Genomic DNA, 14,832 nt, shown 5'->3' with positions numbered 1-14,832 from the left:
CATGTTTATTGACATATAAAAATTATTTAAAAGAAGAAGAAAAACTTGAGAAGAAATGAGTAGCAATAATTGGGCCATTTGCAACAATATCTTCCATAACAATACTTCCGGCCCATTTGTTAAGTTTGGGCAATTGGAATCCCAAACAGCTATAGTTGGGCCGATTTTCTTTTTGGGCTTAAGGTGGATAGTAACAGCTATAGTTGGGCCGATTTTCTTTTTGGGCTTAAGGTGGATGGGTTTTTGGGCCGACGCTCTTTTATATTTGGCAAAATTTTAAGGGTAATGGTAATTGATCACCATTCCCGAAATAATAATTAGAAATATAGTAACATTAAAAAAAATTACAAATATAGCAAAACCACAGTTGAAAAATTTGTATCACTAATAGACTCGTATGGTCTTTGAGTGATAGACCAATATTTACAACATGGTCTATCATCGTTGATAGAATTTGACAAATTATGCTATATTTTGCAAATTTATGGTGGTTGAGTTTGTTAGTTTGGTTCATAACATTAACAGGAAAGTGGGATACTTAAATTATTAAAAAGATTGAATTGTAATGTATTTAAAACATTAAAATTGACTGATAATATATAGACTTACATATGATATAGAGCACCTTCAAGAACACATGTAAAATTTTAAAGCTCCAATAAATTTGGAGGTAGAATTATAAACTTTTGTTGGAGAAGATGGAGTTTCTCGTTCTAAATAATACGTAATGTGAGTTGGATTTAAAAATTTCAAGACCCAATGATGAGAAGGTTGCACCTAAAAATTTAAAAAACAGAAGGGACAAAATTGATTCTTTTAAAAAATGAGTGTAGATTTGAAAAACGTCAAAAAGTTAGGGAGTAGAGTCAGAAACGTTGTTCATATTATTGTAGCAGATTACCGACAGTCATTATTGGTCCAAAGCTAAGAGCATATGACTTCAATCTTCAAACAATAACAATAAGTCATTCTTATGGTACACTGCATCGTACCAAATCAGTACGTGGAAGAAATTTAGGCTTTGATTTCGGTATAATATCAATAACATAACCAACCAATCAATCAACATTTATTTTTCATATATGACACTTTGATTCTCCTAAGAAAAAAGGAAACCCCATTTTGTTCTTTCTCATTTCAACTATGAATTTTGGTTTTGATTTTTGGACTAAAAGAGACCAAACCCAACTTTACTGTCTATCAATCACAATGATGTTTGGATTCAAAGGATTTTGCCAAAATTACTTTCTTCTTCTTCCACACTCAAAAGTGAAAGTGAAGAAAAGTAAGGAATCTGTATTTTTTTTTTCAGCTTCTAAGTCTCTTGAGCTGTTACTTAGCTAAGGCCATTGTTTTTTCATATTTGTCTCAACTTTATGCTCTGAAAGGTTCTTTCACTTTATAATGTTTGTTAGATTTTATGCTTCACATATTAGATTTCCTTTTGGTTTCATAAAGCTGCATATTTTACTTTTTCCTGTTTACTCCTTTCTATGAAATCACCACCTTCCCAACTTTGGTCAAACTCCTCTTCTTCATCTTCTCTCTTACACTTCTAAATTTCTGTCCTTTATTCGGTTTTTCTGACACACAAGTTTTAGTTTAGTATCCTTTCGTTTTTCTTTTTCTTTTGAATTTGGTTTGGCTGCCCAAATTGGTAAATGGCTGGTTCTACTTCTGGCTTTCAATGTGAAACAATGAAGTGTTCTTTTGGAGTTAGCAGTTCTCAGCCATTGATTGGAGTTGATACTTCTTTTTCATCTACTCTTGGATCTTCTTCAACAACTCCTCTATGTGAATTATCCACAGCTTCTTTGGAGAATGAGGGAGTGAAAACCATTTCTAACATTCTTCATGATCCTTCAACTTTGAGTTTTGATATGTTTGGAACTGGGAACTTCTCAGATATGGTGGGTTCTTTTGGCTTTCTAACTGAAGCTGATCATAGCCAGATCGCCAATATTAAGTGTCCATTTAGTTATGTGCAAATTCTGGATGACGAAGAAATGGTCTCACCAAAGAACGATGCAAAGTCTCGACCCGATTGCGTTAGTGAAAATCAAAGAAAATTTGTTCTTGGTTCCAATTCTTCTAGCCCAAATAAGGTAAAATAGCTTGTAGTGCTTATTCGGTTTGTTTGTTCATTGTATTTCCCCATGTTTGTGTTAAAATGTCTTAAATTTGTGGTGATGGCTTGAGAACAATGCTCAAAACTTAATCATGATTCGTATTTATGTTATTTGAATTATTAATGATGTTGATGGAATGGTTGAGAGAAGTATCTCTTAGTCTGCGTGTATTTCTGTACTGTTTTCATTTTCTCGCTTTCTTTCTTTACCATTCTCGTTTCAGTTTGTATAACCTTTTTGCATCTGTTGTTTAGAATGCTGAAGATAACTTTAATGTGGAACCAACTGAGATCCTTGATAAAGCTGACAAAACACAGAAGGTTGAGCATCGATTGAGTGCAAATTTTAACACCAAACCAGATAGTAAAAAAGCCAAAGGAGGCTCTCAAAATGTACAAGCCCCCAAGGAGAATTATATTCATGTTCAAGCGCGAAGGGGGCGAGCTGCTAATAACCATAGCCTCGCAGAAAGGGTACCTTATTATTTCTTGAATCCATCGAGAACTTTTGGAACAAAGTCAATGCTTTATATTTGGTTAAAGCTTTCAAACTTAATGATGGCAGGTTAGAAGGGAAAAAATCAGCGAACGAATGAAGTTGCTGCAACAGCTTGTTCCTGGATGCCATCAGGTCATTGCAGATATTGATAATCAAGTCATAACCGTAACTGTGAAAACCATGTCATCGTTATCATTTAAAGTTTTGTTTACTGTTTCAGATTACCGGGAAAACCGTGGTGCTCGACGAAATTATTAACTATGTACAATCACTGCAACAACAGGTGGAGGTATGCAAGTCTTACCATCTTAATGTTTGTTTTACAGTTGTGAATTTTGAGTGATCTCTGACAATAAACTGCAAGACCCCTAATCAAAACTTCGGCGGCTTACTTTGCAGTTTCTATCAATGAAACTCGCAAGTGTCGGACTAGAATCAAGCTTGGAGGCAGAGCAGATTCTACTCACAAATGTAAGTTCTAAGGTCATATCTTGTATGCTTCAGAACTTGATCTCTTTTAGTAATTTTGATCTGTATAAAATGATTCAGAATTCATACCTTTCGTCATCGAATGTTCTTTGTAAGAGAGGCGAAAACGTCAACGATCCTAGATCAAGGATAATTCACACAAGTCCTCATGTCACGTTTCAACTTTATGGAACAACGCCAACCATGCCAAGAACTACATCTCCTTCAACTTTCTAACCGTTCAAGGTGATTTCAAGATCTTTAAAACAAATTGTTTTTCTTTCCTTTTACGACCACATTATGAAATCCATTTACATGCAGATGAAAGGATAACCAGTAGATGATCAAAATTATGCAGCTGCAAAAACCAGAGATGGATGTCAGCATTATCCTTTGATAGTCACTACATGTGCAGCAAATTAATTAAAGACAGCAATGTAAAAACAGTACTTATTTGATTGAATTCAAATGTTGTTCTTAATCTTACACATACTTTTTTAATCAAATCTTACTTTATCTTCTACATTTTCTATCTTAAACAATAAACTTGCTTCTTCTATATTCCCTAAGTGAGTAGTTATCCCATTTAGACTTGTATGAAACAACCTTAATTATCATAACTTAGTATAAGTTTATAAATACTTTTTTATATTCAATTGTTTTCCTACTTCAAATCAAAACTTTGTTTAGTTGGGAGGGAGGAGATTTGAATTCAAATGAAAACATTAATTAAGTCAGTTGAATTTTAGAGATGTTAGTAAGTAATAGGGTTGAGTTTGCTGACTTTGTCTATTTATTTCAATTTTCTTCACTTTTTTTTTTCTCTCTAATCTCTCATCATCTAACTTTTAATGTCCTTTTCATCCACTTTGCCCCCTTTTTTCTCTTTCATAATTGTCACTTTCTATGAGAATACAATATCATTAATTGCATTAAATTAGGATTATTATTGATAAAAATGGCATTAATATTAAATTTGATAAATAAATATAAAATGCTCTCAAGAGTAAATTATTTACATTTTAAAGAGCTTATCTCCTTTCTTTAATTCTTTTTTTTTTTATTTATATAAATTCAGAGAATGTTAAACAAAGTAGCAAAGGTAGTGGTAGTTTTTTCTATAGGTTAATGTCAAACCTTCACTGTCTAAGACTTGTCCTTCTACAAAAAGAAATTAACTCATTATTAGATTCTCTTTATGGACCCACATGCCTAAAATATATAACAAAATAGGAAAAGAAAGAAAGAAAAAAGAAGGGTATATCATTCTAAACTTTATGATGGGTATGATATAAAGATATACTCGTATATAAATCAACAATCATCCATAAGATCATATCATTACAAAAATCTACTTTATTAGTCCAACCCAATCATCCTCTTTCTAAATATAATATGTAGAATAGTTGGTTACATATATTCCCAAATAGTTGTTTCCCTCAATAGAAACCCCACCAATATTTTTGTAGTTGAAAGTTAAGATTTGGAAAGAAAAAAAAAATGTGCTGCTTCACGACAGAGGTTGAGGGTCCAAAGTGCTGTAATGAGCAATGCCAAATTATTTGAAATATAATGGAGGAGACTTTGAACTCTCTTCTCTTTTTACCAATAATAATCGAGCCTAAAGAAATTAGTGTTATACACATAGCTTCTCTTTTAATAGATTCTTTCACCTAAAAATGAATTCCAAATAAAAGGGGTTGGCCAATCTCATTCTTTGGGTTATGATGAGGGTGAAGAAAAGTAGGTTTGTTTGAAAAAAGTTATAAATTCGTAGCATCCCTCAAGAGTAAAAATGGGTTCTATCTTCTTCTTAATTCAATGCTTAAAAGGAAATTTATGACCAAAATAGGTAAGAAATGATATGTTGTACAAAGGTGTTTGATATTCTGTTATGAGCTGTGATATTGATTGTTGAAGCTTTGAAAAGTTGTATATAGTTATTGAGACTTAGGTGAGAAAGTGGTCCTCGTGAAACTTAATTGTTGTTTTTTGTTGATGTTAAGGGGAGTGTCGTGGGACTATGGCTATGAATAGCGATAATCTGTTAAACTTATTGGAAAGTGATTTAGGTGAGAAAATTAAGTATCTAACATCGTTACCTTATATTATATTGTTGGTATTTCTGTTTCTAAGAATAGCTTAACAAGTTTAGTCTATTTGTAGCTTTTAACTGGTGAGCCCAACCTTACATTTAGCATGTGAGAACACCAGTTTTGATATTCAAGTACCAATCAACTTCCTACCACATATCTCAGTGACTACCAATTCACTCGGATACCAACTAAACATTTTTTTTTTGGTAAACATTCAAACTTGTTGAAGCAGTAAATAAAACAAAAAGAGTTTTTGCCCCTGCAGTAAACGTTATCAAAAGAGTTATTAAACATGTATTCTAAACAGACCTCCAATGATGGGTTGTTTCTAAGAGAATATTAACCTGAGATTCATTTGTAAATATCAGTGTTGAACATCCAAGTTGATGGGAGTTACCTTAAAAAAGACATAGGACATTCTCAGAAGTTGTTTTTATTGATGCCATTTATTGGACATTCTCAGCCAACATGGCATCCACATAATTTATAGGACATTATCTTCAAAAAGTTGGTTTTAGTGATGTAAAACTAATGGCATCCACATAATTTTATTGACAAGATAGGAACTAATAATATTTCCATAGTTTATTAACAAAGGGAGGAAAAGAGGATATTTAATACCCAAAAAGAAAAAAACTAAAAGTAAAAACAGACTGCTCCTATTTTCTGCCTGCAGAATGAAACAAATTCTATTTGTTCATGTTTGAATCCTAGCTTCTTGCAAAAGAATTGCCACAAACAACCCCACCCCAAAATAGAAGCAAAATCAGAAAAAAGAATATTTTAAATCACTTATATCTTCAATAGCATCACCATTTCTCTTTTTTGTTTTGCATTTTTCTTCTCATCACAAGCTTTCTTCTTGGTCGACGAATGCGGCAACGAAGATTGTGGCCGACAGATGCACACTCTCTTTAAGCGGTGAGGTGTAGTTTTCAACACATATTTGGAACTTAGATCATTGGTTTTCTCATTTTCAGATGAACTGTAAGAGTTTTCTGTCTTAAACAACTTGCTCGCCGATCAAGTCTAAACCAACAAGAAGGAAGGATATTCCCTGAAACAGCAGGAAGTAAAAATGAATCCCTTGAGCTGAGAGGAGGCTTCTAGCTGAGGCTGTTAAAAGAAGGAAAGCTAGTGCTAGCTCCTTCACGTATATTCTGTTATGCTTCTTCCTTGGCAACTTCTTGTCCTGTTTTTGGATTAATTCAATCTCCTCAAGGTTGTTTGCTGAGACACTCTTTTCAGAATTCATCCTTTTCTTCTCAACCATTGAGGAAAGATCACCCTCAGACGAGCGGCCTGATTTCTTCGTAACAACCCACTCATATGCACTACCTAGCTGGAAGAGTCCCGAGACCATTGCGTTAAACTTAGTTACTGACATAGTATTCTCAAAGAGGAGGTAAGGAACAATGAAGGGGAAGAACTTTGGTGCTGGAAGGATGTTGAGAAAGGACATTGTAGCTGGAATGTAACATACAACCCACGCCGGCAACTCAGCTTCAGGAACAAACATCGTCATTGGGAGAATTATGCAGAAGAGGGTAAATGAATAAAATGGCAGTATCAGCTTCCGTAAGAGAAAAAATAGGAAGATCAAATTGAATTTCTTTGATATGCCAATCTGCATTTGGAGAAACAAAAACAACATGAGACAGCATGCCACATAAAACAACATAACGAATGAGGTACATAACCGTTGCAAATCGTCTACCTTTGAATGAACTATATCGGGCAAACAAAGTCGAAACAGTTGCATTGGTCCCGAATGCCATCTATGCTGTTGTTTTCTATATGCTTCGTACGATTCTGGTAATTCACATTGGCACTGAACAGAAGAGTAATAAATCAATCATCAAATCTAATACAGAGTTTAAGCTAAGCGTTACTGAGATATTGTACCTCTACGTCATTGAGGAATATGAATTTCCAACCATGAAGATGAGCACGGACGGCAATGTCCATGTCCTCGACAGTGGTCCTTTCCAACCAGCCACCGGCTTCTTCAAGAGCCTTTATCCTCCAAACACCAGCAGTTCCGTTGAATCCAAAGAAATTAAGAAACACGCCATTCACTTGTTGCTCTACTTCAAAATGGAAGGCTAAGTTAATATTCTGTAGTCTGGTTAGCAAGTTCTCGTCTTTGTTCACGAATGACCATCGTGCTTGAACGAGTCCTAGTTCCTCATTATCCTGAAGTTCCAATCATCAGCAGATTATTACAATCTATTCAAACATAACTACATTAATAAGCCAAGAATCGTTAGACAATGAAAGAAATATCAAAACCCTGTGATATTTTCTCCTTTCTATTAGACATTTGTCAAAACTCAAACTCAGACACAAACAAATAGCAACAGCCAGATTACCTTAAAATGAGGAACTGTTCTTTTGAGGAAATCAGAAGCAGGCTGAAAATCAGCATCAAAGATAGCAACAAACTCGTAGTCTTTGACAGAGCTACAATTCATGGCAGACTTGAGATTGCCAGCCTTATATCCCTCTCGGATCACCCGATGTCGATATTCAATTTTGGCATCGAGTTGTTGCCATTTATGTACCTCCTCTTTGATCAGCAATTGGGTGATTGGATCATCCGAGTCATCAAGAACCTGAATCAGTAACTTGTCTTTTGGCCAGTCCAAGTTGCAGACAGCAGCAATTGATTGCTGATAAACCTATAATTAACCAATGCACAATCAAAACCAAACGAAATCATCCATATCAGAAAATTTTTTACATCAGGAAAGAACTAAAACTCCAAATTTACCTCTTTCTCATTGCACATTGGGATCTGAACAAGAACCATAGGGAAGTAGCCAGTTTCACCAGACTCAAGATCCATAGCAGCATCCTTAGGAACAGGTTTGATTTTCTTGAATCGAATCCAGAAACAACCCAGACATAGAATAAGCCTATCCAAAGTTTGAATGAGGAACAACACTATACAAACATTGGCTAAAAACTGCAGAGGCGGAGCAAAATATGCAACCCGAATTACAACCCATTTGGAATATAACCAGTCAAAAGCATCCTTAACCCCAAATGGGGTTGTCCACAAGTAGTCCAATTGAAGATGGGGTGCCTCAAAATGCCAACCTTTATAATAAGCCGCCAACTCAAACCCTAACAGAAGCACCGACAGCCAAAGGAAAACCTTGATAAACAAATAGAACCTGGTTTTAACAATTGGGTTCTCCCTCACGCCGCCGTCAGCGTTGTCATTGTCGGCGTCGGTGTCGGCGTCCGTTCTTCCAGAAGCAAGACGGCGTTTAACGACGGTGACGATGTTGACCAATGCAGAGCCAATGGAGGTTAAACAACCGGCGGCTTTGTGGGCTTTAAGAAGAAGAACCCAAGTGAGTTGTTTGGCATTTTTGCCTCGTCCCTTGTCTCGGGCTCGACCCGGTGGCGACTCGGCGCCGATTATGAAGTCCTCGTCGGAAGGACTTTCAACTTCAACTATTGACCAGTTGGGATTTTCCATCTTCACAACGACAGGGGTTCCCTTGTGACTTTCTCTTCCCCACCAAGAAGCCATTTCTAGTGGCAATGCCTCAACACCAGTTCAAAATATTAAGAAAAATCTTCTGTACGGAACTTCAATTTCTCCACACAAACACACACTATTCTGAACTCTCAAATGGAAAGGGAAAAAGGCCAAGATTTGAGCTCATGGGCAAAATGAGAGCAAAGAGAACAAAGAAAAATGGAAGGGAGATTGAAGAAGCAAAGCAAAAATAGCTTCCATTCAGTTTAAATGCAATACAAAATTTACAAAACAAGAAAGCTTTGTGTCCATAAATAAGAACAGGGCTAGAAGCGTGAGTGAGAGAGAGAGAGAGAGAGAGGGAAATGGGTTTTTAGTAAAAGGGATGTTAACAGCTCAACACGGCTTCATTTTGATTCCCTCCATGAGAGAGAAATAAAGAAAAAAGAAAAGAGAGAAAAACCAGAGGAATTTCCAAATTAAAAAAAAATTAATGATCTTGATTTAAAGTTTTTACCAGGATTTGAAAAGTTTTAAAGATGGTCAAAACAAATTCTTAAGCAATGTAATAGATCCACCAGAGAAACAGATGGACAATGGTTTGAACAAAAGGACAATAATTCAGCTTTTATTATATAATGAGATGAACAGTTGCTTGAAAATGACAATTTTCAATTACTTCTTTTCCTTTTTTTTTTTTTCTTAAGAACAGAAAATTCTCCTCTTAACAGTACCTTTCAATTAGAATCAGAACCCAGAATTTCCAGTAAGATAACAAAAATAAATTGAAAAACTTATGTGATCTTTTTATTATATTGTTAACAGTGGAGAAGAAAAAACATTACAGATTTATGCTTCCGGGTTTTGTAGTTGAAGATTCTCATCATTCTTTCTCCTTCCATGGAGCTTTCTTCCCGTGAAAAAGATCCACCAACTTTTTTAAAAAATTTAATCGATAAATTTGTGTTTCACGAGATATTAAAATTAAAGGGAACAAGAAAGAAAAAAAAAAAGTGGAAAAGAGGAACAGAGACCGATAAATTCAAAGAGAGGGGAAACAGAGTGACATTGAAATGAAACGACCAAGAAGGGTGACCATACGCGTAAGGCCACACAAGCAAATGCTTCTGAAAGTGAAGACTTTTAAAAGCAAAATCCCCAAAAAGAAAGAAAAAATTACGAGTTGGTTAAGTTTTTTTAGTTAAAATGTAGAATAGATTGTTATCTAAATTAAGAACTTTGGTGAAGGGCGAGAAAAGAATGAAATCATACAAATCTAAGCCATCCCCTTTGTAAGACAAGTATCAACCAAAAATTCAGTGGCCGCCGTTCTATTTGATAAGATTTTGATAATCTAAAGCTGTTGACCACATTCTTGTAACTGATTTCTAAAAACTATATCTTTTTAAAGAATGAAGTTTGGATACCGTACAACCATGGATTACCATTATTATAAAACGTAAAAGAAAATCATGTTTATTGGTAGATTTTTTTGTTAAAGGTTGATCAAGATTAAGGTCCAAAACCATGACATCTTAAAATGAAAAAAAGTTTTTGGCATAAACTAACTTCATATCCAAGCTCACTATAAATTTAAATTTAGGGACTATACAACACACACTAACATCACTCATATGCACGTGTTCTAATTAATTATTAATGAACTCTATAAATGGTGTTATGCTTCTACCTCAAGGACCAAGCAACATTCTAACTATTTAGTTGAACTAATTGTTTCATGTAACTTGATATCTACTAATGCAAGTCAATTCGTAAACTTGAAATAGTTTTGTTTGTGAGTCCATGATCATCTGAATGAGATTTAAATAGTTTTCTTTTTGAGTCCATTGATTGAATATGAATATTTGAAAATACTTATTCTTCAATTTTGATTTCTTTAACAAAGGAACAAAATTGTTAAGATTGCCCTTTTTTTTCTTTTTTTTCTGTAGCGTTATCACTACGCTTGGGGTTGGCTAAGGAGTGCTGGAAATATTATTAAAACTATATTTTGAAAAAAAATTGGGTTGGAAAAAGAACTATTCATTATTGAATATTTGAAATTCGATTCTTTTAATATTAGTGATAGATATATCATATACACATGACATCATTCTCTACATGACTTTTTCTATTCTTTATCTTTACAGATATAAGAAGAAGACAGAAATTATGTTTAAATTAATTTTCTTAATTTCAATAACACTAAAGGAGGGTTCAAACCTTAATTATTATATATGTCAACATACAACACATTTCAAGTTTAGAGGTTTTGACTCACTCAATCAATGCATTAATTCAACACTTTTTACAAAAAAAAAAAAAAAAAAAAAGTTTAATATAGATATAGATCATATTGTTTTCTGTCATATAAAAAAAAATGAAAGAAGAAGAATTAACTTTTTAGTTTGGAAGAATAGGTAAGTTTGGTTATTGACTTTTCAAAACTTATTTTTTAGTGGTCCAAATGACTATTGAATCAAAGTTAAAACTATAGATTAATTTAGACCTCTAAAGTTTTATGAGTACATTCATTTAAATTTTAATTTTTGAAGATTTGTTATCAACTATTTTTGTTTAGCATTTGCATAATTACACCACTGTTTAAGTTGTAAACACTATACCATGGAATTTATAATTATTACAAATTTTACATATATACATGTAAGTGTGAGGATGGAAGTTTTAATGCTAAAAAGAAAATACAAAAAGAATTAAGCAGGGAAAGAAAAAAGATATTAATGAAATAATAATTGTTGCGTATATAAAGGAACCCGGAACCGAACCGGGTTGGTGTGGCCATGTAGGTGTGATGAATCGATGATGCAATGTAAGCAGAAAAACACTGGCCATTGATGCGAGTGGGATTGGGATGGTGAGAACGAGATGAACGACGTCACCCAATTCATCCACCGACAAATTCTCTCCGGTCAACAACCGTCAAACCCCGAATCCAATCGTTCTTCATTTTTATATTTTAAATTTAAACTCTATATTTATATTAAAAAAATAAAAAGAAATTAAAATAAAATAATAGTTTCGTTGAAATATTGTTTTAGTTATAGAAGTTTAAATCAGAAAAAAAGTGGGGGTTGGATCCAGAAACGACAACATGTTGGGACAAGCTTGATAAATGCGTACGGAAAAGCATGGAGATGAAGACACGTGGCGAAGTTGACGGTGGATAGTCGGACGGGAAGAACCTTAGGCTACGTTCCTATGGTCACTCACTACAAGACAATTTTAACTAATTAATCACTCTATTTTATTTTATTTTGTCATTTTCTTCCAATTACTTTTAATCCATTCATTATTCTGCCTATTATATTGTTTATGTTTATGGGCAGTCACACAATTCAATGATTTTAATTCTTATTTTTAGCCCATACTACTGTATTATTATTATTATTATTATTATTAGCAGTAATATTTAATTATTCAATGTATATGTATATAGTGAACTTTATTAGTTGGGTTTAGGAACTTACAAAGCAAATTCACGAGTGAATAACATAAGTGTAAAATAGAGAGATAAAAATGATATTATAAATAAAGGATTCACATGTGTTTCTATATATAACGTTTTTGTCCATAAAGTAAACGTGCTTCTCTACTGTAGTTGTTTTATGAATCTCAATTTCTTCTAGTCAAAATATTCTAAAGCAAATGTTGGGTAAAAAAAACTTCAATTTTTACAAGGAAAAGAAAAGGTAGCAGCAGAAGAAGTATATTGATAATGAGATTGTACAGTTGCTTTCCCTTGTATCAAGGAATGCATGTGTTCAAACATGTTTGCTACTATAAGTGGTAAATCAAGAATTTAAAAGGGTTTATGGTTGTTTAAAGCTAAGGCTCTTATATCAACAAAAATGTGAAAAAAAGAAAAGACAAAAATGAGTATATCATCTCACGATTAATAGAAAAAAGAATACTTCTTTCATGCAAGAATGAGGATCAAAAGTAAGAAATTATTTATAATAATATGTAGAAACTTTTGAAAATTTAAGATTGATCAAGTCAAACCCTAGAATATGGGTCAATGTAGGTTTTGAAATGAATGGACTAAAATTAAAAACAACCCAAACCTAGAATATGGGTTTATCAAAGAATTGGAATCTCATCAAAAGAGTGTTAATAATTGTGTAAAGATGTTATTGTATCTCCTTCGTTCCTTGTTGTAATAGAGAAAATGTGATGGAAGAGTAGCTAAGAGATCGAATGGGTTTAAAGCTATGATTTGGTGGGTTAGTGGGGAATAGGGTTTGGGAATAATATTAGTTATATATATATATTGGAGATATATAATTTAAATTGGAGGACAGCTCTCCCTTTTCTTCTTTTTCTTTCCTCTTTCAAAAATCCCTTTTACAATGGTGGACAATGCTTTATTAGGTGTTCTTTAGAATAACTCGAAAAAAAAATAAAAAAAATACACATATATATTATTTAAGAAGAAGAAAAAAAGAAAAGATGTAAAAGAACGAGTAGGTCCCTCGGGCATTGTCTCTAATGTTAGTGTTTTTAAAACCAAAAGACAAAGAAGGGCCAATGGGATGGAGATATGGAGAGAAACTCTTGATTGTAATTTCACTAATTCATAAAGCTAAAATTGAAAGGTTGTACTGTGTTAATGAGATCCATCTTAAAATAAAATGTTTAGTGCCCTTTTTCTTTCAACTCTTAAATATATATATATATATATATATATATATATCCTCTTTCTATTGCCGACACCCTAAACACAAACCAAAAACAGTCACTATACTGATTTGAGATCAACCAAATCAACTTTCTTCATCAATGATCTCTAGATCACATTATTATATATCTTACTATGTTCATCCGGTTTTCTACCAAAATAGAAAGAAAAAAAAATTAGTCAGAACCCTCAACTAGAATATTAGAAGTTATGAACTGTAAGAAATTAAATGTCAATTGAAATTGTCGTGGTGTGTTTTTATACTAATTGCATGTATATATTTAATCCAACCAAATGAAAATATCGCATGCCAAATTCTGTATCTTAAACAACACATCAATCTAATAAACTAAAATAGATTGAAGTAGCCAAATTGTTGAGTTAAAATAGAGTAGTCGATCTTATTAATTGATATGTACTCATATATATACTCATACCATTCAACTGCTATGTTAATTTTTTTTTGTATTTGCTATACATATATAATAAATAATAGGAATAAAAAGAAAAAGTCGACCATAAAACTAATGACTTTTGTCATAAAAGAGAAGAGTGAAATTATGCATTCAAAAGAAGAGAGAAATATTATAATAACTTTTTTTAATTCTCTAATATTTTATCCCAATACGAAGGGGTCATAAAGTTTGAAAGATTATAATCCCAATTTTACTTCTTTTTCAATATTTAATTGAATATTTGGAATTTGACATGAATCATTCTATTTTTTTTTATTTTTTCCATTTAGGCAAAATAGCAAATTCTAAAAGAGATATAATTTTATTGACTTTTATAATTTATGAGTGATATATTAATATTTGTAACATTATCACATAAATCAATAAATATTGCTATATTTATAATTTTCTTAAGATATTGTCATATATTTAATTATTTTAAAAATAATGGTCATATATAAAAAAATGAAACAATCTACAAAAATGAATATAGTTGTTAGAATGGAATTTGTTAATACTTTATTAATAGTTTAAATATTTTTCTATTTAAAAAAATACCCCTCTTTTAAATCTAATTGTTTACTAATTTATTCACAAACCATACCGCGGGCGGTTTCACAGAATTAGAAACATTAGGTGGGCTGCTTCATAGGCCCATAAATATACCCAATAGGCCCACTTGTTTACGTTTGGCCCTTCGTAAGTTTGCAGATAAAAACCTTTTGGGAAATTGTGTTCTATCATGGGTTATTGAGAAAATGTCTAATTACTTGTAATTTGTTCCTCTTCACGAAGTATCAAACGGTGACAAATCTATAGTTTTTGTTATGAGGCTTAAGCTTAAAGATAATCCAAACGTTATAGAGATAAGAGGCTCAAGAGCCTCAACAGTACATTCACCTATAGTATCATAACTCATATATTTCAAATTAACATTCAATACAAAAAGAAAAAATAGTCAAAAGAAAAAAAATGATGAATTGAGAGATACATG

General features: G+C 32.7%; 2 protein-coding genes across 2 annotated transcripts; one reads left to right on the top strand and one right to left on the bottom strand.

Moving 5' to 3' along the window:
- Window positions 1–1,112: 1,112 nt before the first annotated feature.
- LOC101203010 (transcription factor bHLH49) lies at window positions 1,113–3,620 on the top strand. Its single transcript, XM_004142985.3, has 7 exons — window positions 1,113–2,105; window positions 2,384–2,602; window positions 2,694–2,759; window positions 2,848–2,916; window positions 3,027–3,098; window positions 3,177–3,341; window positions 3,417–3,620. The coding sequence occupies exons 1-6, from the start codon at window positions 1,662–1,664 to the stop codon at window positions 3,330–3,332; spliced, it is 1,026 nt and encodes a 341-aa protein (XP_004143033.1). The 5' UTR covers window positions 1,113–1,661; the 3' UTR covers window positions 3,333–3,341; window positions 3,417–3,620.
- Window positions 3,621–5,709: 2,089 nt separating this feature from the next.
- LOC101203245 (probable xyloglucan glycosyltransferase 12) lies at window positions 5,710–9,155 on the bottom strand. Its single transcript, XM_011651250.2, has 5 exons — window positions 7,965–9,155; window positions 7,564–7,872; window positions 7,097–7,387; window positions 6,909–7,022; window positions 5,710–6,818 (listed from the first exon to the last, which is right to left on the bottom strand). The coding sequence occupies exons 1-5, from the start codon at window positions 8,733–8,735 to the stop codon at window positions 6,195–6,197; spliced, it is 2,109 nt and encodes a 702-aa protein (XP_011649552.1). The 5' UTR covers window positions 8,736–9,155; the 3' UTR covers window positions 5,710–6,194.
- Window positions 9,156–14,832: the final 5,677 nt, after the last annotated feature.

The sequence above is a fragment of the Cucumis sativus genome, chromosome 2, assembly GCF_000004075.3.
Source record: "Cucumis sativus cultivar 9930 chromosome 2, Cucumber_9930_V3, whole genome shotgun sequence".
Taxonomy (NCBI): domain Eukaryota; kingdom Viridiplantae; phylum Streptophyta; class Magnoliopsida; order Cucurbitales; family Cucurbitaceae; genus Cucumis; species Cucumis sativus.
This window is presented reverse-complemented; position numbering and strand designations above follow the sequence as displayed.